This window comes from Lepisosteus platostomus, chromosome 3 (genome assembly GCF_059453375.1).
Source record: "Lepisosteus platostomus isolate fLepPlt1 chromosome 3, fLepPlt1.hap1, whole genome shotgun sequence".
NCBI classification, from domain to species: domain Eukaryota; kingdom Metazoa; phylum Chordata; class Actinopteri; order Semionotiformes; family Lepisosteidae; genus Lepisosteus; species Lepisosteus platostomus.
In genome coordinates, this window is record NC_142613.1 from 1,749,283 (window position 1) to 1,775,343 (window position 26,061).

Sequence of the window (26,061 nt, forward strand, 5' to 3'; positions counted from 1 at the left end):
TCAAGGAGGCCTGGACCTGACACACTGTAGATTAAGATCACTTTATTGGCCGTATACAATTTCTTGCAGTAGGAATTTGTCTTTTTTGCATACCCCAGCTTGCTCTCCATGAGACACACAGACAGGGAGAGAAGCTTGAAGTCAGCACGCAGGGTCAGTCATTTATACGGCACCCCTGGAGCAGCTGGGGTGAAGGGCCTTGCTCAGGGGCCCAACGGAGTAGGATTCCTCTGCTGGCCGCAGGCTTTGAACTGACAACCTTCCAGCCACAGGCGCAGATCCTTGCCCACAGAGCCACCAGTGCACTTAATTGTGCACTGGAGCCCAGGAGAGGAACCACCAGCCGGCTGTAGGCCATCATTCGTAAGACTGATAATAATAATAATAATAATAATAATAATAATAATAATTGCTTACACTTTTATAGCGCTTTTCGGGACACTCCACTCAGAGCTCTCTACAGATAATGTAATAAACATGGGATTCTTTTCTACTGAAATCTGTTCACTACTGCAAACGCACTGATTTCCACCACACCGGTCTCTGCTGCTGGCCATTCCCCGAGACGAGCCTGCTTTTGGAACCGAACTTTCCCTCGGATCCTTTAGAACTGCCGAGCCGCGGTCCGGGATGAAAGGCTGTACTCTGGAGGGGGCCGCCGAACTCGATTAAGATCCGGTCGCGGTGCAACACGGCGTAACAGCCTCATGAATCAGGCTGCATTAAGATGGAAGAGTTTATTCAAACGCGTCTCTGCCTTCTTCCCCTGCGTGGAACAAACTCTAGGACGCGTTCTGCGCGCTACACCCCAGAGCGCGAGTGGTGCTCATAATTATAACTTAAACGACCTTAAAAAACTTTGGATCTCATGTTTAATAGCAAATTCTGTTTGCACAGCACAAGTATTTTTATGCAACGTGGTGACGAATTGCATTCTGTAGATTCTGATGCATTTTTCATTGTGTAGCTAAATATGTCCCCATCAGCATAATCTCATATCAATACGGTTTAAGACCACGAAATGCAGGTTTGAAAGCTTTGAATATACGGTTTAGCCTAGAAAGTGGGCGGGCAGGTGAGAAAGCCATCATGTCCCCCACGCAGCACGGCTCTGTCATGGCCACCGAGGCAAATCGGGTGTGAAATGACTCCGAGTCGACTGTCAGGTGAAAGGAAAAGCCAGTGTCAGCCTTCAGGAGGGCCGAGAGAGGGGCAAATAATGGGACACCAGTCTTCAATCTAAAACGATTAGATGCAGTGCCAGGCTGAAGCCTGTTTACAACGCTGACAGCCTGTCACAACCATTTATGTCCTAGCCTTCGCTGTCCTTGTACTGCCCCCCACTGGCAGACCGAAGGCACTGTCTCAGATCCACACATCCCCTGACAACTGTACACCAGGCTGAGGGGATGTTTTGGGGTTTAGGGCAGAGGGGTTCAGGGGGGAATAAAAGAACACACAACGAAAAAGGAAACATGACTGTAGATGTGACCAATCTCGATCAATGGCAATCTGGAACAGTTCGTCACGGGGGGTTAAAATGTCGAATGAAATGATCAAACTAAATAAGCAAAAACCTGAGCAGAAGAAAAGTTAAATCCAAGCTGCACTGTTACCACCTTGTAGCTTGATTTAATCAGGTCTCAGAAGCTCAGCAGGGCTGGGTCTGGTCAGCACTGGAAAGGGGAGGGAGAGACCTCCAGGGAAAACCAGCTTGCTGCTGTGAGTGGTGCTGGTGGCCCAGTAGTTGGACTAATACTCCAGTAGGGTGACTGGGAAACTGTGCTGTAGGAGTTCCTGAAAGTCTGAACACTGAAGGTCCTATAGAACTGTTCCATGGAGTAAGGGTGTTAACCCCAGTGTCTGGGCTAAATTCCACAATGTTGATGATCTTGCCATTCTTCCCTGTACACTACAGTGGTCGCTGTTTTCATCTGTTGTGGTATAATCAGAATTATAGGGGGATAGTGGCAAGATTGCAAAAAACAGGATGCAAGTCAGCAAGCCTAGCTTGTTTTTGGTTGCTAGTAGCTAATAAGTCTTATGACATCCAGCTTCTTGAAATACACCTGGATATCTGTTTTGCTGGATTCTTGCTCCAGGCTCCCTCCACTCTTGATGTAAATAAGTGCCTCCTGTTCTCAGCCCTGAATGCACTTCCCTGTAGTTTCCTCTTGTGTCTTTGGGGGGGTGTTTCATTGTTCGGTGCAGGATGTTCCTTCAGAGCCCAGGAACACACCAGTCATTTGGGCTGGGACCCAGTTAGGACTGATTCCACAGCCAGGATGTTTGTGTGACAGTGAACAGAATTGTACACAGATACCGTCTTACTAGTGCATTGCACAAATTTAACACAACACCCCTGGATTAAAATTGTTTTTTTATTTTTTATTTGCCTTTCTTAAGGCTTTCCCACACTGACTGCAGGAGGAAGAAGATGCGGGAGCAGAAATACCTGTATTGTTTTCACAGGTGTCTTCTTCAAGCTCAGGCTGTCTTGCCTTTATTTTTATTCATGACTTTGGTACCAACACATACTGTAACACTCCTTTGCTGCCTCTACAGTGTTTTCTAGTCTACTTATTTTTCTTTCATAAATGAATTTCACTATTTACTGACTACACCTACATCTGTATTATGTATAAGAATTTGGTTAATAATAATAATAATAATAATAATAATAATAATAATAATAATAATAATAATAATAATAGAATGGAGGTGTTATTTATTACATTTGAAGGTCCTTCCTCTGTTGTAGTTCAAACACAAAACCTCTACAACAGTACAGCGTTGTGTGTTTGTAGGGCGCCACCTGCTGAGCGAAAGTGGAACATGTGATTATGAGAACGATAAAGATGTGCTTATCGAAGACATCACCCACTGCTGTAACTCGGAGGATAACACACTCAGTGAAATGTAGTTTGTTCATCCTATTGGAAAGTTATTTCAAGTGTTCACTCTGTAACTGTAAAAACTACTTTTAGTGGTGTAAATAAATCATACAAATACCAGTGTTTATTATTGTGTTCTTCAATTAAAACCTACACCATCTTAAAATGCGACTTCGGATTATTAATAACTAATCGGAATGTTTGTGAAAAGGCAGGTGAAACGTGCTCTCGGCCGAAGCGTGTGCGGCGGCAGCGGGGGACTGATTTCACAGTGACACCCCCGGAAGTGGTTTCTCAGCCCGGATGGCTTCCTGCTTCCGGCGGTAGTCGGACCCATCGATCTGCTGTTCCGTGGTTTTTCGGGCAGTTCGCGAACCCTCACAGACACAGACATTGATGATCTATCATGGCTGCTGCTGCTGTTACCGCGTCTTCGTCGGCAGAGCCGCCGGGATTGGAGACCCAGCGCGGAGAGATAGAAGATATTATCCAGGGTCACAGGCTGCGCGCCGGGGACAGCTGGTAAGGCGATCGCCGGAGAGGAAACCCGAGGCTGTGATCTGACAGGGTGTAAATTAACTAATTTTCCCCTGTCCCCCCACTTCACCTGACTGAAGATCGGTCCGCCACAGCGATCCCCTGCGTTGACTCGGTCCGTGTAGGTGCAGGGGTTTGTACGTGATGAATTCACAGCAATCGCCGAGCTGCTTTCGCTACTTTTTCATTGGAGGGGCTTGCTAGTGTAACTGCGTTCATATTGGCTTTCGGCAGCGGGGGTGTCATTTCAATCGTTCAGCTTAAAGTCCCGCACAGCCCCCTCCAGGGGAGCCGGGAGATGGAGATGTCTCGGGTGGGAAAATGGAAAAGTTCAGGCCGGGGCGTCCCCGATAAGTTTGTCTTGCTTGTGGGTGAGCGGTGAAGCTGCGGGTCTGAGCTGGTTTCGTTTTCTCTCCCTCTGACGTCAACTCCGAGAGAGGGAAACGACGCGGAGAGTCGGATCCGTTCACTCTCAGCAAGCCTTCGGGCCGGGCTCTTCCTGGCCGTGACTCAACCCCCGTCTTCAAACGCTGTTCAATCACAGAGGCAGCACCAGGCGTGTCGAGCGAGCGCCTGTTGACATTCCCCTCTGTCGAGATGTCAGACCTGTACGTGCCGTGGTCCGCTCTGCATTACTGGATTTTCCAACGCGGGTTTAGCTCGTCCTGTCGGGCTGGGGCTTGATGAACAATTTTAGGATAGAGTGCCTTCTGGTTTTTGGACCGGTTGCTCGGAACGGCCGGCATGATGCGGGTTTCCTAGCGACTGTCGGGGATCGGTTTCGCTGGTGCCGTCTCGCCACTCTGCAGAGACCCGCCTGCCCGTGGGCTCTGGACCTGTTTTTCCACGACCTTTCCGGACGTGGACCTGAAAGAGTGCAGCTGCAATCGTTTGACCCGGTTAGGAGCAGGGCCATGCGTGGCGTGCACTAGTTTCAAAGTATCTGCTTTCATTATTCAAAAGATGACAATTCAAAAGATAGTTTTTCCTCATTTGCCCCAAGAATTGGTTGATAAAACATTTGTTGTGCATATCCAGGTATATCAGGATGGCCTGTAATGACAAGTATGTCTAAATGGGAGAGCTTTTAGATGATGGAAGTGGAGCATCACCTCCACTCTGGGAAGGGAGTGATGTGGGTTTGTTATGGGTTTTATTTGACAAAGCCTTTTGAGAAAAATTTCTCAGAGTACCTGCCGGGGGACCTGTTCCTAGCACTGGGTGTTTTAGTGGAGCGATCTGAATGGCATATCTCACTCATGGTACAACAGCTGTGCCTCACCACGGATTCGAACCCGCAACCCTGACCTCCCCCCCCCCCCCAACTGTGGGCTTCAGTCCTGCTCTGCAATTCCTGCCGGAGGTGCACCAACTTGTTTATTAATGTTTCATTTATCCTGGGACGAGGATCAGTTTTGCTCAGGGTTGTCTGTTTTGGGAAGGCTTATCTTCGGTGCAGTAGCTCCAGCTGGCTGCTGGCTGGCTGATAGCGCAGGGCTATGGAGAGAGTAACTGTCTGCTGGCAGCTGAGCCTAACTCAGCCTGGCCACTGGACACGCCCACACACAGCAGAAGGTTTCTGTGAAGCGGTCTGCAGAGATGTCCGTTGAATATTGACCCAGGGGAACAAGCAGCTCCAGTAGCTTCACATACTCTGTATATAGAGGCTGTTCTTCCTCTCTTCCGACCCTTCACAGCACTCAGAGCTGTGGATCACTCTCAGTCCAGAGGATAAAAACTGTAACCCCTTCCAGATTGACTTGACTTTTTTCTTGAACTTGAACTTGAACTTGAACTTGAACTTGAACTTTATTGCCATATGTAACCGGTACTGGTACAATGGAATTCTTACTTACAGAAAGTCTCTCGATTATAAAACAAGTGTAAAAAACAAAACAAAGTGCAAACAGTGCATCAAGACAATGTACAAACAAACAATAGACAATGTGCAAGTAAACATGCAGACAGTTTGAATGTAAACAATACAGACGTGTAAACAATGACTGGAGACGTACAATTAATAAATTACAATGAGGTAGATGGTGATGGTGTAGGTGTGGTCCGAGGGGGATGGCTAAATGTGTTCGCCAGTCTCACTGCTTGTGGATAGAAGCTATTGAAGAATCTAGTGGTAAGTGTCCGTATGCTCTTATATCTCTTGCCTGAGGGCAGTGGGGTGAAGAGCTCATGCCCGGGGTGGTGACTGTCCTCTGTGATGGCCAGAATTCTACCACGGCAGCGGTCCTCATAGAGCTGTTTAATCTCGGTGAGACCGCAGCCGATGATCTTCTGGGCCATATTGACCATTCTCTGCAGTGCCTTTCTTTCTCGCGAAGAGGTGTTGCCATACCACACGGTGATCCCGTTGGTGAGGACGCTCTCGATAGTGCAGCGGTAGAAGTTCACCAACACATGTGTTGGCATCCCCCATCGCTTGAGGCACCTCAAGAAATAAAGGCGCTGCTGAGCCTTCTTCATGATAGAGTCAGTATTCACAGTCCAGGTTAGATCTTTAGAGATGTGAATTCCCAAAAACCTAAAGCTGGTGACTGTTTCCACTTCCGTTCCATCAATACTGAGTGGGCTGTGAGTGTGTGGCCTGTGTCTCCGAAAGTCCACTATTAGCTCTTTCGTTTTCTTTATGTTCAAGTCCAGGTTATTGCTATGACACCACCTAAGCAGCTGTACAACTTCATCCCTGTAAGTGGACTCGTCATCATCACTGATCAGTCCTATTATAGTGGTGTCATCGGCAAACTTGATGATGCGGTTATTGCTGTGTCTGGCTGTGCAGTCGTGAGTAAATAGGGAGTACAACCTTGGACTCAGACAGCAGCCTTGTGGGGTTCCAGTGCTCAGGGTGAGTGGTGTAGATGTTTTATTGCCTATCCGCACCACCTGTGGTCTCTCGATAAGAAAGTCCAGCAGCCAGTTGCAGACAGAGTTGCACAGACCTAATCCCCTGAGCTTTGTCACCAGTTGACAGGGTATGATGGAATTAAATTAAATTCTGCAGGCGTGTTTGTGTAAAGTGCTTCTCCTGTGGGGACAAGCCGAGGTACAGTATACCCCAGTGAACCCCAGGCATGTTGTGCTCGGCATGCAACCTGCCACCCCACCCCACGAGACAAATGTGCCCCTCTGCCTTGAGCGTCTGCGTCAGGCCCGGCGCGGATCTGGCTGTTGTCTGTGCCACAGGCAGGGCCGGGCTCTGAGACGCTGTCCCTGTCGCTGCGCAGGTACCTGCTGGATCTTCACTGGTTCAAGCAGTGGAAGGAGTACGTGCACATGGGGGACCAGAACTCCTCCGCCTTCCCGGGACGGATCGACAACGCGGAGCTCTTTGAGGGTAAGGGAGCGGGCGCTGGCCCGGACCAAGATGCAGCGACTTGTAGAACACAAAGACCATCCAGCCCGTTTAGAGCATTCCTCTAAAACAGCATGGCAGGGCTCTGAACAAGCACGGAAAGGGCAAGTGGTATTTTAGTCTCTGTTGCAGAGACGCAGAAACGCGTTTGAAATTTGAAATTTGTTCTTCCTCCCTCTTAGAACAATCTTCACGTTGAGGTTTTCTTAAGAGGGCTGCACAACTCTGCGGTTTCACTTCTCCTTCTGTTTTTTTTGCTTGTGTTTTTGGAAATTCTCCCCGGTGTCTCCCCGGCCGTGCTCCGGTGCGCCTGACAGACCTGGAGTCCTGTCGGCTGAAGGAGCGTCTGGTGGAGGAAGAGGACTTCATCCTGGTGCCCGCCGAGGCCTGGCGCAAGCTGCTGGCGTGGTACGGCATGGCGCCCGAGCAGCCCCCCCTGGAGAGGAAGGTACGGGGGCCGTGCCCCGGCACGCTGGGGCTTGGCGTTCATAGTACCCCCATCTGTTCGGTCCCACCTGGGCCAGCCCTCAGAGGCGTTTCCCAACCCCGGTTCATCCCGGGCCATGGGCACGCTCTCCCAGGTGGTCTGGCTGGGCCCGGGTGTCCTGGTGCTCTGGGAGAGGGTGGGAGAGCCTCTATCAGTGCTGACGCAGGGTCACCCCAGTTCCCCACGGCTCCTGCTGACTGCCGCCGGGAGAGCGAGGGCACGATGCTGGCACTGGCACCGCCCCACCCCTGGCGTGGCCCCGACTGGGAGACGAGGGAGAGTCCAGCTGCCCCCCTTCCGTTACGGGCTGGCCCTCAGGACAGGGGGGAGCCGGGGGAGCCCGGAGAGGGGTTTATTCTTGGAGGGGGCAGGTTTGAGGCAAGGGGGGTGCTGGGGTCCGGGGGGGGGCTGTGGAAGGGGCGGAAAGGGTTCTGTTCCTGGGGGGGCAGGAGGGGATGGAGGGCTGGGAGCTGGCTGGCCTGTATGGCGATTGTTGTGACTGCAAAGTCTAGAAGTTGGTAGCAGGAACAACAGGGCGAAATGGAAGGGGGCACTGAGGGAGGCCCGGGGAGCCCGGGCAGAGCCGGCTGACGTGTGTGTGTGTGTGTCGTGTGGCCGGCAGGTGGTGGACCTGCCCAGCACGCTGAAGGTGGAGGTGTACCCGGTGGAGATCTACCTGTGTCTGCACAGCGACATGGACAACGCGCTGCCCATGCAGTTCAGCCGCGCCGACACCGTCCGTATGTATCTTCTTCAGGACCAGGACAGACAGTCCGCTCCCATTGCGCGGGAGAGCAGAGAGTGTGCGTCGAACCCGAGCGCGTGCTTGTGAGCTGTTGGCCGGGTGTCAGCTGTGGTTCTGTCTCGTGTGCGTGCAGATACGATCCAGAACGCCATGCGGGGCCGCTTTGAGGTTTCGGACTCGGCGGAGACGCGGCTGTGGATGAAGAGCTCGGACACCAGCTGCGAGAGGCTGCGCAACGTCCACATGACCGTGCTGGACGCCTGCCTGAGCTCCGGCATGGTACGGCCAGGCGCCCGCGGGCCCTCTCACCCCGCCCCGCCCCGCCCCTCCAGGGCTGCTCACAGCACATACAGCGTGGGGCTTGGCCAGAATGCTTCGCCTCGTAGCCCTGCAGCGTTAAAAAAACACCCCTGCAAAAAACAGTGCTTTCCAGTTTGCCCATAATGGCGCGGTCTAGCCATTGGCCTTCCGGACCGCGCCGTGTGTGGCGCACCAGGCTGACTGGGTCAGCTGCTCTTTTTGTTAATGGGGATTTGTCAGCCTCTTTATTTCTGTTCAGAGGCGGGCGTGTGGTTAGATGGCAGGGTCAGCGCCTGTGTGTCCTCCATGAGTTCATACGGCAAAGCACAGCGACTACCAGGCAGACGACGTGGGGCCACACAAGGCTACACATGAGGGGAGGCTGTTGGGCCCCCCTAGCCTGTCTGGTAGTTCATTAATGAGAGAATCTCACGCAGGCCTGGCTTGAAGGAAGCTGGGGTATGGGCTTCATGTTCCACCCTCCCACTACCCTTCAGGTAAAGGAGCATGTCCTGTTCTCGGGTTTCTAAAGCACTTCCACATCGTCCGTGCTCGTGCCCTCTGGTTTTGTACTTCAGAAATCTGCTGGGTCGGCTTTATCGATGTCTGTGAGGGTCTTGAATACTTGTATCAGGTCCGGCTCCCCTTGCAGTCTTCAGGTGTGCAGGGACATTCTAAGTCGTGCTGTTCGAGTGACCGAGCCTCGATCGCCGTGGGGGGCGGGTGTCGGTGGAGGGCAAGGAAAGAAGCCGGTAGCCGCCTCTGCTGGCGTTGTGCAGCCGATCCTCTGGTGTCCCGAGTGAGCTGCCTCACGCCTGTGTGTGTATGTGTGTGTGCGCTGTGTTTCAGACCGTGATCATGGAGATGAGGAACCCAGACGGCACCTGGCCCAGCTCCAGACCGCAGACCGTGTGAGTTCTGGCAGGGGGTGGGAGCGTGGCGGGTATCTGGGCTCTTGACAGCGGGCATTTCCAGCTGGTGCTCTTGATTGGCTCATTAATGAGCCCCCCCCCCCGTCTCTTGGCCACAGGAGGAATGCGATGGAGGAGCAGGACTCTTACCGGGGACAGCCGGGCGTCTGTGGGCTCACCAACCTGGGCAACACCTGCTTCATGAACTCTGCCCTGCAGGTGAGCCCCCGTCTTTAATCCCCGCATCCCCGCTGGGCCCTGGACACGAGCCAGCCGGGGGGTCGGATTTCGACAAGACGTTCTCAGACGGACAGAACGAGGCTCAGTTCATAAGAACAGCTTGTGGGCTCGAATCCCGGGAGAGGGGCTGCTGGTGTCCCCGGAGCAAAGTGCTTCAGTCAGACCGGCACAGTGAAACACCCAGCTGTGCAAAGGGGTGCGAATGTGAGTCACTGTGGCTGAAGGTGTTGGTCCGATTAACTCAGAGTGCATGCTCTTTTCAGTAACTGCACAGGACCCGCATTGCAAATAGAACCAACAGCTCCAACAATTAAAACGGCCCCGATAAGGGCAGATCCATAAAGCAAAATCCATCTGTGACGATCCTTCACACCCCTCGTTTAATGAATTCCGGTTACTCCCATCTGAACGCAGACACAGACTCGCCAACTCCAAAACCAATGGATCGAAGTTCACAGTCACACCTTTCTTAACACTTGACTTCCTGTGCCAAGATGTATGGATATTGTTGTTGATGTCGTGTTTTTTTCTGTGTGCTTGTAATCCAGCACTGTTGCTGTAAAACAAAATTCCCCCCTCGGGGATAATATAGACTCTCTCTCTGAGGGGGGCGGGGATACTTCTCCTGTCTGTGATGCGCGGGCGAGGAGGGCGGCGGTGCTGATCTCTCTGCTTCTGCCTCTCCGCCCCCCGCAGTGTCTCAGTAACACCCCTCCCCTGACGGAGTACTTCCTGCGCAGCGCCTACCTGGAGGAGCTCAACTTCACCAACCCGCTGGGCATGAGGGGTGAGATCGCCGAGGCCTACGCCGACGTCATCAAGCAGATGTGGTCGGGGAGGCATTACTCCGTGGTGCCGCGAATCTTCAAGGTACCGCCCAGGCGCTCTGGGGGGCTGTTGGTAAAGGGGTCCCCAGTGCTGGTCCTGGGGGGGGGCTGTCTCTACTGCGGGGGTCCCCAGTGCTGGTCCTGGGGGGGAGCGCTGTCCTGGTCCTGAGGGATGAGGGGACTGTCTCTACTGCGGGGGTCCCCAGTGCTGGTCCTGAGGGGTGAGGGGACTGTCTCTACTGCGGGGGTCCCCAGTGCTGGTCCTGAGGGGTGAGGGGGCTGTCTCTACTGCGGGGGTCCCCAGTGCTGGTCCTGAGGGGGGAGGGGACTGTCTCTACTGCGGGGGTCCCCAGTGCTGGTCCTGAGGGGTGAGGGGACTGTCTCTACTGCAGGGGTCCCCAGTGCTGGTCCTGGGGGGGGGCTGTCTCTACTGCGGGGGTCCCCAGTGCTGGTCCTGGGGGGGGGGTGTCTCTACTGCGGGGGTCCCCAGTGCTGGTCCTGGGGGGGGCTGTCTCTACTGTGGGGGTCCCCAGTGCTGGTCCTGAGGGGTGAGGGGGCTGTCTCTACTGCGGGGGTCCCCAGTGCTGGTCCTGAGGGGTGAGGGGGCTGTCTCTACTGCGTGGGTCCCCAGTCCTGGTCCTGAGGGGGGAGGGGACTGTCTCTACTGCGGGGGTCCCCAGTCCTGGTCCTGAGGGGGGAGGGGCTGCAGGACCAGGATTGTTAGGGCTCCAGCGCCTTGCGCACACACTCCTGGGGCCCAGAGGGAGGGGTGGGAGGTTGTTCCTCCCGAGCCCGTGTGCTGGAGCCTCCTCTCCTGACTTGCAGACGAAGGTGAGCCACTTCGCCTCCCAGTTCGTGGGCTACCAGCAGCACGACTCCCAGGAGCTGCTGTCCTTCCTGCTGGACGGGCTCCACGAGGACCTGAATCGCGTGAAGAACAAGGAGTACATCGAGCTCCAGGACGCCGACGGCCGGCCGGACCAGGTACCGGCCTGCCCTGGGGAAGAGGGGCCAGGAGCTCGTGAAGGACAGGGGGCTGCCGGGGCCTGAGCTGCTGAGGGCAGGGATCTTGTGTCGGGGCTGGTGGGGTGGTTTTGAACGGTGTTTTGCGATTTTGTTTTAATTTCACGCTCACCCGATTTGCAGCTGCTAGCGGTGTGTTGGTGTGGGCTGGCTTCTGTACGAGAATGAGCGTAGGGGCAGTTGTGCCCATCTGACCGGCCTGTCTCAGGCCTCCCTGTGACGCAGGGTCAGACCCCCGGTGTCTTTGCCTCAAGGGCCTGTTGGTTTCAGCAGCGCTGGAGCCCCCTGCTGGCAACTTTGCGACAAACAGGAGACGGGCTTGAAGTCGGTGAAGAGTTACAGTTGGTCGGGGAGGCTGGGTTAGTGGTATCTAGTATCTCCCCCTCCTCCTGGAGCGTCCCAGTGCAGCAGGTGTTCAAATATGTGGAATAGCTGAATTCTAGTTGTTTGCAGGTGATTTGTTAAATACAGTAAAGTCTGTGGGAATAGAAATCAAGCCCTCAAGGACCTTAATTCCAGACGCTTGATGGCTCAATAACGTGTTTAAGTGTTTTCAGTGTGTAGAAACAGGTGGTCTGTCTGACCCTGTGCCAGAGGTGGAGACTCCTGGTTTACATACTTGCTATCAAACAGAGATCCTGTAGCTACAGGCAGATAGGCTTGGGTGCAGCATGTCAGAATGACAGGATGACCTTTGACCCTTCCCTGACCTCTCGCCCCCCCCGTGCCAGGAGGTGGCGGAGGAGGCCTGGCGGAACCACCGGCGCCGGAACGACTCGGTGATTGTGGACACGTTCCACGGCCTCTTCAAGTCCACGCTGGTCTGCCCCGAGTGCCGCAAGGTCTCCGTGACCTTCGACCCCTTCTGCTACCTGAGCGTGCCGCTGCCCGTCAGCAAGGACAGGGTGATGGAGGTGTTCTTCGTCTCGCTCGACCCCGCCGCCAAGCCCATGCAGGTAACCCTCTGGCCAGGGAGGAGCCCTCTCACAGGCCCAGGGAGGAGTATTTAGAACTTCCTCTCTTCACTCAGGGCGGTGGGAGTGTGGAACAAGCTGCTCAGCCGTGCTGCTGAAGCCCATACCTTGGTTTCTTTCTCCTCTGCTGAGAGATCCTCCTGAGACCCTGGGATCAATTAGCTACTAATTACCAGACGCGCTGGGTGGTGCTGAATGGCCTCCTGTCGCTTGTGACCTTTCTAATGTTCGTTCTCAATGATTTAAGTGGTTTTTGTCTTCTTAAGACAATTAAACAAAAACATGCAAATGAAGAGCGCGGAATGAGAACCACCTGTAATCTGTCCAGGCTTCCTGCTGTCTCTGATGCAAGCAGGCACGGTGTAATTTGTGCAAATGTGGCAGTTTCCGCATTATTACTGCACGCTTCGCACAGAAGGGGCCCTAGGCAGGACTGAGGCTGTGCTCTGGTGCACAATAAGGTAGCATTAACCTCCCTTATTCACCTCCTGCTCCGGTGTGCCTCCGCAGTATCGCCTGGTGGTTCCCAAAGCTGGCAAAGTGTGCGACCTGACTGCCGCCCTCTCGCGATTGACGGGGATTCCGTCCAATCAGGTAAGCCTGAGCCCGCGGGGCACACGTTGCCCTGACAACCGTGAAGTCAGGTGTCCTGAGCCGCGGTGAGGATGGCGATGGTGGGTTACGCACGAGTTGAGCTTCACAAGGCCCTGGTGATTAAGGCAGTGGTGCGGTCCAGTGGTCAAGGTCCTGGGCTTGTAACTGGAAGGTTGTGGGTTCAAATCCAAGATGAGACACTTGAGCGAGGTGCTCCGCTCATATTGTTTTGAGGCACATCTCGTTAACTGGACAGGGCCGACATTTTTCACTTCTGCACTTGTCCCAGATGAAATCGGCTCGCTCAAGTTCAGAGAAAAGGCAGATCCCTCCACGTCAGTGTCACGGGTGTCCAGTCCCTGATTTTCCCTGATGGCAGGAAGATGCCCAATAATCCATCCAGCAGGAGGAAGAGTGTTGCATTGAGTCAGCTAGCTCAGCCGCTGAACTGCGCAGAGGCCCTGCCTGTGGTTCTTGAAGACCCGAGTTTTTCATCCCTGCTTCGCTCCTCTGCGCCAGGGCAGCGCTGGGATCAGAGCGCAGGCTGCCCAAGCAGACACACCCCCTTCTGAGCTTCTCCCTGTCCCTTGCTGCTATTTCAGATGGTGGTGGCAGACGTCTTCAACCATCACTTCTATAAGATCTACCACTCCGAGGAGCTGCTCAGCTGCATCCTGGATCGCGATGACATTTTTGTGTAAGTTGGATTCTTGCTGGGTACGGCCTGTGCCAGGCACCTGTAGCTGCTCTGTCCTGGTCTGTCAGTCCAGCTCAGCATCAGGTCTCTGAGATGAAAATGTGTTAAATTCTTCCATTCGTACTGGAACAAGATGCATGGTTTTTGTATGGGATACACGCTGGCACATAACAGAGTTCCCAGCTGTACGATTTCTGCGTGTAGTTTTTACTGTAAGGAGAGGGAGGTGTGGTCAGGTGTTTGCTCGTATCGGCAGGTTTGCCGGTGAAATGAGCCGATGTTCAGTAACACCGCGTTTGTTTCTCGCCGGCGCCCCCTGCAGGTATGAGCTGAGCAGCAGCTCTGTGGAGGAGGACGGGGACGAGGTGGTTGTGGCGTTGTATCTCCGCGAGCGCTCCAACTACCGCGACTACGGCACGGGCAACAGCAACTACAGCACCTCGCTGTTCGGCCACCCCTTACTCATCACTGTGTCGCGCAACGACTGCTCCCACGATGCCCTGTACCGGATCTTCCTGCAGCGCTTGGTGTGAGTCTGCCGTGGTGACCCATAACGACAGCTGTGCTAACTGCTTGCTCAGCGGGCGATGCTGATACTGTGTGTGTAGTTTAGCATTGCAAGTTCTTGCCCTCACACACAAGAGTGCGTGAGCATCCTCCTTTGTTTTTTGTATATCCTACAGCTTATTTTTCTTGCTACGCCTCGTAAAAGAAAAACTGGAATTTCTGTATGTGAAATACTGGGATCTCTGACGAGCTGGCGTCTGATACAGAGTGTGTTGTAAAGCCTGCAAGTTATTTTTTGTAAATGAGAGTCACGAGCACCGGCAGTTCCCCTGCACAGACCCTCAGTCCTGTGTTCTCCTTGCAGCCGCTACGTCCATCCGCCTGACCCCTCGGAGGAAGAGGAGGAAGAGGACGAAGAGGAAGACCTACTGAAGGCCCACACGCCTGGCGTGAGCGATGGTATTCCCTGTTCTGCCGGCCCACTCACTCCTTCTCGACCCCCAGCCCACCCCACTGTGGTCCAGCCAGGCCTCAGACTCGAGAGTCGATATGCCTTCCCTTCCAGCACCCCAGACTGTTATTCCCATATCGCACTCCTGCACTGGCCACACACATGGTTCACTCTGCGAATTTCAGGTGTTTGTTTTTCTTCTTAAATTGATGCCCCATAAAAGAAAAACATCCAAATTATGAGCCCATAGATTGAGGACTACCGTGCTGGCCACGCCCACTTATGCACTGTGGCATTGGCCACTCCTCCCCAACTCTGACCACAAGAGCGCTGGTCCCGCCCCTTTCCCCATTGTCACTCCTGCGCTGGCCACGCCCGCTGGCCACTCCTGCGCTGGCCACGCCCGCTGGCCACTCCTGCGCTGGCCACGCCCGCTGGCCACTCCTGCGCTGGCCATGCCCAGCTGTTCAGCCAGCTTCTTAAGCGAGCCGTCAGCAGTTCTGAGAGATGAGCACAACCGGGAAAGGGAGCAGATTAACCCAGAGTTTAGCTGGAATACAGAGAAGGAGAGACTTCAACGTGCAGGCCCAGGGAGGAGAGCCTCTGAAATACTTGAGTGTTGGGTTGATTTCAGTCAGCACAGCTCTTGTGATGGTCAAGGTGTAGTCAAAATGAGTAATCAAGGTGGGGGAACATTGTAACAGTTTGCTTCTGTCATCAACAACTTATGACAGCAATTGCCAAGCAGCTTTGCGATGTATCATAATAAGGATCGATAATCTGCTGCTGCACTGTTTGTGCACATTTACATTCAGAAAGTACCTGCTTGTCATGGCAAGACTCCCAGAGCACCATCTAACCAGTCAGTCGAGCGAGTGACAACTCATTTGTGATCTGGCGAGGTCTCTGTCCTTTCAAGTTATTGAAATAGAGCCCCTGGCTTCCTCCTGCGAGAGGCTGCAGGACCACGATCCTCACGGTCCGTTGGGTTCTGTCGAACGGGCCAGTTGGCCTAACTCTCCTTGTGTTCCTTGGCTGTTCCTGGCTTTGAGCTTTGAGGCAGGAAATGAAAGGGCTTCTCTTTGACTCCAGGACGTTCTGTGATTTATACCCTTGCAAGGGCCGGGTATGGGGGTGGTGTCCTTCCACCAGGCAGTCTCTGCTTGAGACGTGTGGGGCTCAGCTGAAAAGAGCTTCACGATGCCGCCCCGGGTTCAGTTCCACGGCGGTTTCACACTTCAGATCCTTTCTCTTTCTCCAGAGGAGGGAGAGGGCGACGGCCAGCAGCCGGGGTGCTCTGCCCTGGAGGACGGGGTGGCCGGGGGGGCCTGCGAGGGCTCGGGGTCGGAGGGGAAGCAGTCGGACAGCTCGGCGGAGCAGGCGGAGGCGGAGGCCGAGCCCAGCGGCGGGACGGAGGGGCCCTCGCGAGGAGCCGGCGGAGACGGCGAGGGAGAGAACCACTCGCTCACGATGCCCCGGCCCTCGGAGGAGGAGGAGGAGGGGGGTGAGGAGGAGGAGGAGGAGCAGGAGGAAAACAACCATGAAGACACACCCCCCAGCCCTCCGCCCAATGAGAGGCCGCTAAAGAGGCAGCCCAAGAGGAAGTACCGCCCACCCAAGCGCAGGAAGCTGCTGTTCACCATCCAGGCAGTGAACTCCAATGGCACCACGGACAGAGGCATGGGGGAGGGGAGCACCTTCTCCTTCAACTGTGAGTCGGGCTGGCCGGCCTCTGGCGATAAAGCGGAGCGAGGCGTTGTAGTGTCTTAGGCCTACTCGGCGCTGCAGCTCTTAAGAAGCTTGCTTGTTTTGCTGTCACATCTGCAGTGCCTTGCCGAAGATCCTGAGCTGGCGGTCATGCCGCGCTCAGATAGGTGTGATTCGCCAGCTGCTCCCAGCTCGAAAAGCGGGGAAACGCGCAGAGCGTGTAATTTCGGGGGCTCTCGATCACCAGGTGTGAAGGAGTGGTGTGAGTCTGGGGAAGAGGCTGGGTTTGTCCCTGACCACCGCTGTCTTGTGTCCTGTCTCCAGCTCAGCACTACATCGCCATCGACTGGGACCCCGAGATGAAGAAGAAATATTACAACGAGAACGAGGCAGAGGTACGTGCGCTGAAGCTCGTGTCCCTCACTGCACCGATGAGGATGATCGTGGTGATAGTGTTTTCTCGGTAGGGACTGCACTGGCTCTACTGATTAGATGGGGAAATCTTATCCCTTCACCCACACTGTAGCATGTTGTTTTGGGGACAGTCATTGCCTTGATATTGTCAAGTGTCCCAACTATTGTGCTGTTGGAAATGAGTATTTTAGCTATTAAAACAAATGAAATCATTATTGGAGATTCTGGCACCTGACGATACTGTGTGTGTCTATGTGTGTGTGCGTGCCTGTGTATGTGTGCCTGTGCGTGTGCCTGCGCATGCCTGTACATGTGTCTATGTGTGCATGCCTGTGCGTCTGTGTGTGCGTACCTGTGTGTGTGCGTGCGTGCGTGCCTGTGTGTATTTATGTGTGTATGTTCGTGCCTGTGTGCACGTGTGTCTGCGGTGTCCTGTCCCCTCTGCAGAAATATGTGAAGGACAAGAGCATGGACGTCCCCCACAGGCTGGAGACAGTGCGGCTGCAGCGCTGCATCGAGCTCTTCACCACGGTGGAGACCCTGGAGGAGGAGAACCCCTGGTGAGCGCCTCACGCCTCCCCCTTCTGCCTCACGCCTCCCCCTCCTGCCTCACGCCTCCCCCCTCCCCCTCCTGCCTCACGCCTCCCCCTCCTCTCTGCCTCACGCCTCCCCCTCCTCTCTGCCTCACGCCTCCCCCTCCTCTCTGCCTCACACCTCCCCCTCCTCTCTGCCTCACGCCTCCCCTCCTCTCTGCCTCACGCCTCCCCCCCCTCTCTGCCTCACGCCTCCCCCTCCTCTCTGCCTCACGCCTCCCCTCCTCTCTGCTTCACCCTGTTCCCTGAAGATGACCACTTCTACCCTTAACAGCCTCGTTAGGCACAAACCAATTACTGCTGTTTTTTTCATTTCTTATCGGTACTTTAATAGACTTTGTGGCAGTGTGTTGACTGACGCAGACCTGCGATCACATACTCCACAGCACAATTAAGCACCAGCTCTGTAACCCCAAATATGTGTCAGTATCACAGGCGCAAGCATTTCTATCCAGCACGTGTCGTGTCAGATGTTCTGGCCTGTGCCCACAGGTGTGAACGACACAAAGACATTTGGAGAATAAGCTTGAGTCTGGTCTGTACACTCCCACACAGAGGCGGCATTGATATGTCAGAACATGAGAACCGTTACAAAGGAGGCCATCCGGCGCATCCACCTGACTGATAGTCTATTGATCTGGGATTCCACTGGTCTAATCCAGCCTCTTCTGAAAAGAAACCAAGTGCTTTCTTTCCTCCAGTGGGCTCTATATTTCTGACCTGTCTCTTTGTCAGCTTACTGTCCATTGATATGCACGTGAAGCTGAAACGGTAAATAAGAGATTTTATTCTGCCAAGCTTGGTGGTGCTAGTTGCTTATTGATCTGTGTATCTCATCCTTCCTTTCTTGAAGGAATCCAGAGCAGTGAAAATCTTCATTTCGTGTGAAGACGTGCCTGCTGTTTCTATCCTCGGTGCGGACACCCATTCCAGCGACTCTGAATCTGTGCTAGAGCCTGCAGCGAGGGTCTGATCTCTTTCCCTGCGTCTGCCTGTGTATCCTGCAGGTACTGCCCCACCTGCAAGAAGCACCGGTTGGCCACCAAGAAGCTGGACCTGTGGTCCCTGCCGGAGGTGCTGATCATCCACCTGAAGCGCTTCTCCTACACCAAGTACTCCCGGGAGAAACTCGACACCGTCGTCAACTTCCCCATCAGGTAGCCCTGCGGCGCCGCCCTGCTGGCCGTGTGCAGGCCACTCAGCACCCAGGTCCTTGTGGGTCACAAAGGCAGAAGGGGAAGATTAGAACTGGGTGGAAAATAGAAGCAGTTCGGCAGGGGTATTTTGATCATTTTATACTGGATTATATTGATATCGTCACACTAGCAAGCGACTGGGTGGGCAGTGGTTTTGTCACGGTTGAATATCACCGCCCCCCCCCCCCAACAGGGGAAATGGAGTAGTCCGTTTTGGCGTAAACAATACCTGGGGTCCTATGCAGGTCACTACCAACTCTGCTGAGAAGGGGGGGAGTCCCCGAACTGTGGCCACTCCCGCATTGCTCACTTGTGGGCAGCAGGCGTGCCCAGGCTGGTGCAGGATTCTGACTGACCTCGGTCTCCCCGGTTTCAGGGACCTGGACTTCTCGGATTTCCTGCAGTGGAAGCCGGACCCAGAGGGCAACCCTCCCTGTCGGTACGACCTCATGGCCGTGTCAAACCACTACGGGGGCCTGAGAGACGGACACTGTAAGTTCCTCTGACCTCTTAGGAGAAATAGCCCAACGTGCGTCTCTCTCCTGGCTCAGGACGGTTCTTTTTTTGCCGGGTTTAACCTCCGTGTCCCTCCTGTCATGCGGTCACACTGTTGCCCTTCATGCCAGCCTCCCATCCCGGCTCGCCTGTCCAGCAGGGCGGCGATACCCCGGCTCTGGCTGCACAGGGCTCTCACTCCGGGTCCGTCCCGGGAACGCCTGGAGCACACCTCCGCAGACCGACGGTAGAACATGGCCGCGCAGGCGGGCCGAGAGGGGCATCCCGGGGGCTGGCAGAGACTTCTCCTGAGGTGGTGGAGACAGCAGTGCCTATCGGAGACGCCGAGCAGGCTTCTAAGACGGAAGGGCTTGAGAATGCAAACAGCGCAGGATTCCCGACTTTAGATCCCCGTGGGATGTGATGCTGAAGCAGAAAGCTCCCCCCTGACTGTTCTCTCCCTCAATTTGCAGATACCAGCTACGCACGAAACAAGGATAATGGCCAGTGGTACTATTTCGACGACAGTAAGGTTACGTATGCCAGGGAAGATCAAATTGTGGTAAGTTCATGAATCCCAGCTTGGTAGTTCATCTAGTGATTTTTTTTCTGTCTTGCTTAGACCTAAAGTTGCTCTAAATTCGACAGTCAGCACTTTTTCCCTTCCTTACTGTGTTCTTACCGTGTTCTTACTGTGCTGTTACTGTTACTCGGCTGAGTGAGAGCTGCAACTTTTTTTTTCCCCACCCCTCTTTTCCAAACCTTTTCCTGGAGCTGTCTTTGCTGTTCCCTGTTGTTCCAGACCAATGCTGCCTACCTCCTGTTCTACCAGCGCCAGGACAAGATCCGGCCACCCACCTTGCCCTCGCCCTGCGCCAGCAGCTCCACAGCCGTGTCCCCCGCTGATGAGGTCACTTCCTCGAGCCAGGAGGAGCTGGACGGGACCACTTCCTTTGTCAACATGGAGACAGACTAAGACCACTTAGCTTGCTTTTGAGGCTTGGCAGGGGTGGTTTTGATTTTGATATGTTTTTTTTTTTTTTTTTAATTTTTGTATTTTATTCTAAAACTTGAACCTGCTGCCTCCTCCCTGCACTGTACTGGGTGGGAGGGGGTGGGGGCATATTTCTCAGGCTGGTGCATGAGCATGGAGGCAAGTGAAACTGAACCCATGTTGGCTCAGAGGAAGGAGGGCTGTGGTAAGTGTTGCCGCAGTACAGATGGAGCCAACATGGCTGACGCAGGGATAACAGTTTCATGACCTTCTCTGCTCTGTCCAAAATCTTTTGGCTCTTGTGCAGCCAGGATCAGGATAAACCTGACGATCCAACAAGGAGAGTAATGGGAGTGAGATCACGGATCATAGACTCCGCCTGCTACTGCCTTCCACCTCTGTATTCTGTGCAGGACAAGTCTTACTCTTTAAAATGGGTCTGGGCACCAACTCCTAAACTCATCCGCCATGTTGGATCTAACAGGTTAGACACGGAGAGAATGAATCGGCAACAGAAGATCTAGCACAAGGAAGCCCAAAGCTCCATCTGTCTTTTTAAAATACAGGGGCTGAAGCAGACAGCCACACCAAACGCCTATATGTAAATAAGTCCTGTTAGATAAGGACTGGACAACTGAATTCATGTGAGTGATGTGCAGAGTAATCCCAGATCTTGGTGTTGCTGTCTGAGCAGAGTGGAAAGCGTGGTGGTCTCAGGATGCTCCCAGTTGTTGTCCACACTGCTAGAAACAGCACTGGTCAAGGCACTGTCCTTCGCTGGATTGACCACAGCCACAGCACATAAGCACACTGGTGCAGCACTTTCTGATGGAGTCCGGGCCGGCCCAGGGACAGCGCAGTCACAGCCTCGCTGTCCCACGAAGGCCGAAGCCTGCTTGTCTGGTTTATCCTGAATCTGCGGAGGCTACTGAATCTCAGAGGACTTGTAATGTTTCGTTTCGTTTATGCAAAGAAGCCCAGCTTCTTTTCGGTTTCTGCTTTATGGGCGGCATTGCTGAACCATAGACGTTGGAAACGGACTCGAAGCAGGATCGCGCTCGGCGGCGACCCGGGTGGCCGGCAGTGGAGTGTCACGGTCTGGGGGGGGGAGAGAGCCGGATGGCAGGAGCGCTGTGTTTGTTCGGGAGTGTTATGAGCAGTTCTTAAGGGTGCTTTTCGGGTTTTTGGGAAAATGTTGCCCAACCATCTGATCGGCTCTTGTTTTTAGATTTTCCATTTCCACCGTGTTAGTTCTACAAAATGTGCAAATCGGGAAGCCAGTATCGACAGGCCACTTGATCTCTTCCGTTTTGTTTGTCACCTGGCAGTTCCTCGCGACGCGACCGAAGGGTTTTTGGGAGGAATGGAGAGGCAGGAGGCGGCTGTTTCCTATCGCGATCAATTTTTTTTTCACAAAAAGAGAGAAAACAAAATCACCCGAATGTGGCATTTGAAAAAGGCAGTTAATTTGTTTTTTTAATTCTGTGCTTTTGCGTGGCCGAGCGTGGTGGGAATCTCTGTGGAGAGAGGAGCAGGCCCGATTTGGAAACCTCTTTCCTTCCTTGCTGTTCAAGATGCCGCATTTGTATGTGGGAGGTACTGTTGTGTTACATCCTCTGTTGTCTGGATCAGGTGAACAGGGGGACCTGGGCTCTGTGACCTTCTTTTACATTTTCATTTCTTAAATTAATGGGTAGTTACTGTAATTCTCCTGATATATATATATAAATTATATATATAGATGATCGAGTTAGGCTTCGGGAAGGTACAGTTGTTTATCATCTGATTCTCTGCAAGGGGTCAGTGCCTTCTTCGTTAGACTTGTAAGATTTTCATCCGGCTTTTGTATTTTGTTTTGGGGAAGCAGGGCGGCTGTACAAGATCCGGGGCTCCTGTGAGATGGGGGGGCAGGTTCAGTGTGGTTTAAGCAGGAATGGGGGCACCTGGAGTCTTTAGAGACACGCGTCTCCCCCTTCCACAGACACCCAGCGCTTGACAGATCAGTTCGGAACAAACTGGACGCCTCTTAAGGACGCCTCTTAAGGACGCCTCTTAAGGACGCTTCAGCCTGATCGAGCAGTAGTAATGACCCCAGAATTCCTCTGTGTCCCCACCTGGTGCCCCATCAACACTGTGCACCTTGACGCACCCCGTTTCCCCGCAGTCGGCCTGTCGAGGTGCAAGCTCCTGTTCGCCGCACCGGTGCGGAGCCAGAGCTGTGCTCCAGCGGTACAGCGATGGCGGCGAACATGTCCGCGTTGCTGCCAGGCGCGTTTCTGTCTTTCGACGTCCCGCTGCCGTGAGTCTTCTCCCTGATCGAGTCCTGTTCTGTAAAGAACCACCTGCCTGCAGAGAGCCTGTTCCTTGTACATCGGTCCTGTTTGAACACCTACAGGAGGGAGGGAGTTAGTTAGTTAAGCCCGGGGGGTCTTGTCTGGCACTACCCCACGTGCCTTTGTGTACACTCAGGTAATGCAGCTGTGACAGCAACTGGGACCCCAGTGTATGGTTTGGACTGACAAGTGACAAAAGGTGCATTGGCTACAGTGCTCACATAGTTTCACTCTGAAACGGTGGCCCTTTAATTGGCTTCTCAGTCTTTCCAGGGATGGAGCAGGTTAAGGACTGAGTTGCACTTTTCGGTTTAGTAAATGCTCTTGCTGGTGAGCCCCAGAGGGGTTCGGGCCCGCGGAGCTGGAGGAGAAGGGGGTGCCGGACTGACGGCAGGCTCCAGGCAGGGCAGCGGTCAGCTGAGTGCTCAGGCGTGCTGGCGAGTTCAGGGGTTGTGATGGTGGCTTTTCCAGAACATCATGAGCACAAGACGCCACAAGCGTAACACCCTGCAGAATCATCTCAGGAAGCAGATTCTCCCAGAGTATAGTCTTCCTCACCAGCAGGTTCCCCAGTACAGCAGTGTGCAAGGCGTGTATAAGGACCCGTTTGCTGGCACTCTTCAAGCTGTGAAAGTCTTTCTTGCTTCCGTCACGGGCACCAGGGTTGTCTCTGCCTGTTGCATCCGATTCATTTTCGGGAAAGGATCTGGAAAAACCGGATCTGAAGGCTCCGTTCAAATCCAGGCCTATTCAGTGCGCAACAGGCTGTGAGCTCCAGAACTAGGGCTCTTGTAAACACAGCAATATCTCAGGCTAGTTCATAGAAGTCAGCTCCAACAGCAAACTACCCACCTGCTGTCATTTTATTTATGGCTCTGTTACTGGATTTAGCCAGCTGTCACCTGTAAGGGCTTCATAATTCTGTCCTCCTGGCGGCTAGACAGTGCCTGGGGGAAGAGTCATTTCTAATCCTGTGTTTTTAGGCTGTGAATTAATCAACAGCAAACAGCAATCTAAAGCAGATACAGCACAATGCAGAAGTGTCTTGGGCCCAGATGGCTCTGGGGTGTGCAGTGTAGTAGTTCAGAGGGATTGGCTTGGCTCCCATCTCCAGGGACTTGCCTGCGCTAGGTGGATATCACCAACTTCTCGGCCGAGAGCTGCTACAGCCACTGGCACAGAGTCCCCCCAGAGCTCCCTACACTACTGTCAGAACAGGAACAGACCTGGGGAGAGGACCGTTCAGTCTCGGCTGTTGTGTTCCGGTTTTATTCCACAAGATTGTTGGAGTGTTCTCCTCTGGTGAAAAGGTGTGGTCGGTGGAGCCAGTACTGGAGGGTAACGGAGAGATTGCAGTGTTTCAGTCTTGTCTTGTCTGGGGGTGCTGTCTGTTTTGGGGAGTCCTGCCTTTGGAAGACGGGCTGGCGACTACAGGATGTTTGTTTTGTTCTTGCTTTGCAAGCTGAGCGGCAGTCTGCAGGGACTGTTTGCTCTAGAGCTCCCCCCTGTGCTTTGTGGGTCGGGGCTGGGCCTCTCTTACAGTGCGGCACGCGAGAATGAACATGAGCAAAGTGCATGGAGTGTGGTCCTCCTCACCTGCAGGGGGCGCTGGCCAGGACAGTGCACGTTTGGAGAGGGAGGGAGGGAACTGTGGCAAAGTGAGGACTCTCGGAGCAGGGTCTTGTCTGCGTGGATAGGAAGAGTTTCTTTACATGTTTTCAGACTCATTGTTTATCTATTCTTAATGTTAGCATTCTTTTTATTATTTTAAGACCAGGAAGAGAGGTCTAAAAGACAGCAGTTGTCTTTACCTCCAGCATGCAGAGCTAACGTTATGTGTGTCAACAGCCGGTCAGATCGATCTGACTTTAGCTTGAAGGGTAGTCTCAGTGATGAAGCAATACAGACAGACAACACTGGGCGCTGCCGTAAGCTGCTTGTAAAGATTGTGGTGCTCTGTCAGAAAAAGAACATTTCCAACAGTGTCAGAGTCTTTGGAGTCAGCTGTTGGAGTCTTTGGAGTCAGCTGGAGAAGTTACAGATGAAGCAGACCCCAACCCTTAAAGAGCAATTTTCTGTTCTTTACACTGACCAGCAGCCCAGCACTAGTTCTGAGCTGAGCACTGTGCAGTTTTTCCTAAGATGCAAAATCTACATTTTATTTTAAACATAGTAATGAAACTATTTTTGTAGTGTAGAGTGGACATGCATCAATATGTCTGACCAGAGAAACTTGAAATTGTTCTATATTTAATGCCAGGTTAAGTATTCGAGTTCTTCTCCTATATGACACTGCGAGTTGGTGGGTTCTCTTCATGGTTTTAATTGGATAGACTGTCCTGCCCCACCCCAGCCTCACCTGTCAGGTCGAAAGTAAATCCTTTTTTTAAAGTATTTTCAGATGCTCATCATTGCCAGAGAGGCGCTGTGTTTTCTAGGTGATCGTTGCCATTTCTTGATCTTCGGGCAGATCAGGTGGGAGGAGTTGGATCCCACACGGCATCTAAGTCTGTTACAAATGCTGCAGCGATGTTTGAACTGAAAAGCTCTTGCGGTGCTCACTGATCACGGTGACATTTAAAGGAAGTGAAACTCGTGCTGAAAAACTGTTTTTGTCGAGATTCGATCTTTGCCGTTGTTTTTGTTTTGTTTTAAATTTCAGAAAAAGCCACTGACCCACGTGATAAGTATGAATTGTTTTTAGGGGAATATAGGGCGACAGAGGGGGTGAATATGACAGGTTTTATTTTTTTCCACCCTGGGGCTTGTTTTAGCCTTTCCTCATGCAGGGAAAGGCAGTTACTGTTCTTAATGAAAAATAGAAACCAGTCTTGTATGTATATTTATACAGACATGAATTTATACACATTGTATTTTCTTAAAAAGTTGCCAATTTTCACAATGTTGTTGCAATGATGACAGAGGGAGCATTATTTTTTCTGCATGTTGTACAGGATGATATATGTAAATAAAGAAAAAAAATGACTATTTTAAAAAAAAGGCGCTCAAGCTGTTTCTTTCCTCTCACGTGGTTATATCTCGACCCACTTTGATGCCAGGGTTCTGCCGAAACCGAACCCGACTCCCGAAGGTCCAGATGGGTCTTTTCTCATTGTTGCAGTTTCTGACGCCTCATGCCAGCCGCTGCTCAAACTCCCTTCTGCAGCTCGCAGCCTGAGCCCAGCTCGAGTCTAACTGCAAGCTCCGTCGTTACCCTGAGCCCAGCTCGAGTCTAACTGCTAGCTCCACCGTTACCCTGAGCCCAGCTCGAGTCTAACTGCAAGCTCCGTCGTTACCCTGAGCCCAGCTCGAGTCTAACTGCTAGCTCCACCGTTACCCTGAGCCCAGCTCGAGTCTAACTGCAAGCTCCGTCGTTACCCTGAGCCCAGCTCGAGTCTAACTGCTAGCTCCGTCGTTACCCTGAGCCCAGCTCGAGTCTAACTGCTAGCTCCCACTGCCACACTTTTATTGTCAAAATGCAAGCAAGGAACATTTAAGGCTTAGAACATTAACTACACTTCTTAACATCTTTTCATCCTGTTGTGGTCCATTTGTACTTCTTTCAATGTCAAATTATGCTCTCCAAAGTCCATTAAACTAGGCATCGACCGCTAATTTTTAATCACTGCAATGTTATATGTATAAATTAAAATGGATATTAAATTTAGTTTCTTTAAAAGTCTATCCCCCCCAAAAAAATAAAATAAAGCAAGAATATTTTCATAATCCTAATTTTATGACATTTACACGGTACAATCTTGAGATTTAGGGTGTG

General features: G+C 53.0%; 1 protein-coding gene across 1 annotated transcript; it reads left to right on the plus strand.

The window, feature by feature from the left end:
* The first annotated feature begins 3,207 nt into the window (after window positions 1–3,207).
* On the plus strand, window positions 3,208–25,286 carry usp11 (ubiquitin specific peptidase 11). Its single transcript, XM_088623763.1, has 21 exons — window positions 3,208–3,416; window positions 6,671–6,780; window positions 7,116–7,246; window positions 7,908–8,025; window positions 8,164–8,309; window positions 9,180–9,241; window positions 9,361–9,460; window positions 10,178–10,351; window positions 11,134–11,292; window positions 12,063–12,287; window positions 12,816–12,899; window positions 13,502–13,596; window positions 13,919–14,125; window positions 14,468–14,562; window positions 15,816–16,265; window positions 16,586–16,656; window positions 17,123–17,235; window positions 18,276–18,425; window positions 18,841–18,956; window positions 19,433–19,521; window positions 19,762–25,286. The coding sequence occupies exons 1-21, from the start codon at window positions 3,301–3,303 to the stop codon at window positions 19,933–19,935; spliced, it is 2,985 nt and encodes a 994-aa protein (XP_088479889.1). The 5' UTR covers window positions 3,208–3,300; the 3' UTR covers window positions 19,936–25,286.
* The last annotated feature ends 775 nt before the right edge of the window (window positions 25,287–26,061 follow it).

Coding starts and splice junctions, on each gene's coding strand:
- usp11 (XM_088623763.1), top strand. CDS start 3,301: ATGGCTGCTGCTGCTGTTACCGCGTCTTCGTCGGCAGAGCCGCCGGGA. Junction 12,900..13,501: donor CGGGGATTCCGTCCAATCAG/GTAAGCCTGAGC, acceptor CTGCTATTTCAG/ATGGTGGTGGCAGACGTCTT. Junction 16,657..17,122: donor ACAACGAGAACGAGGCAGAG/GTACGTGCGCTG, acceptor TCCCCTCTGCAG/AAATATGTGAAGGACAAGAG.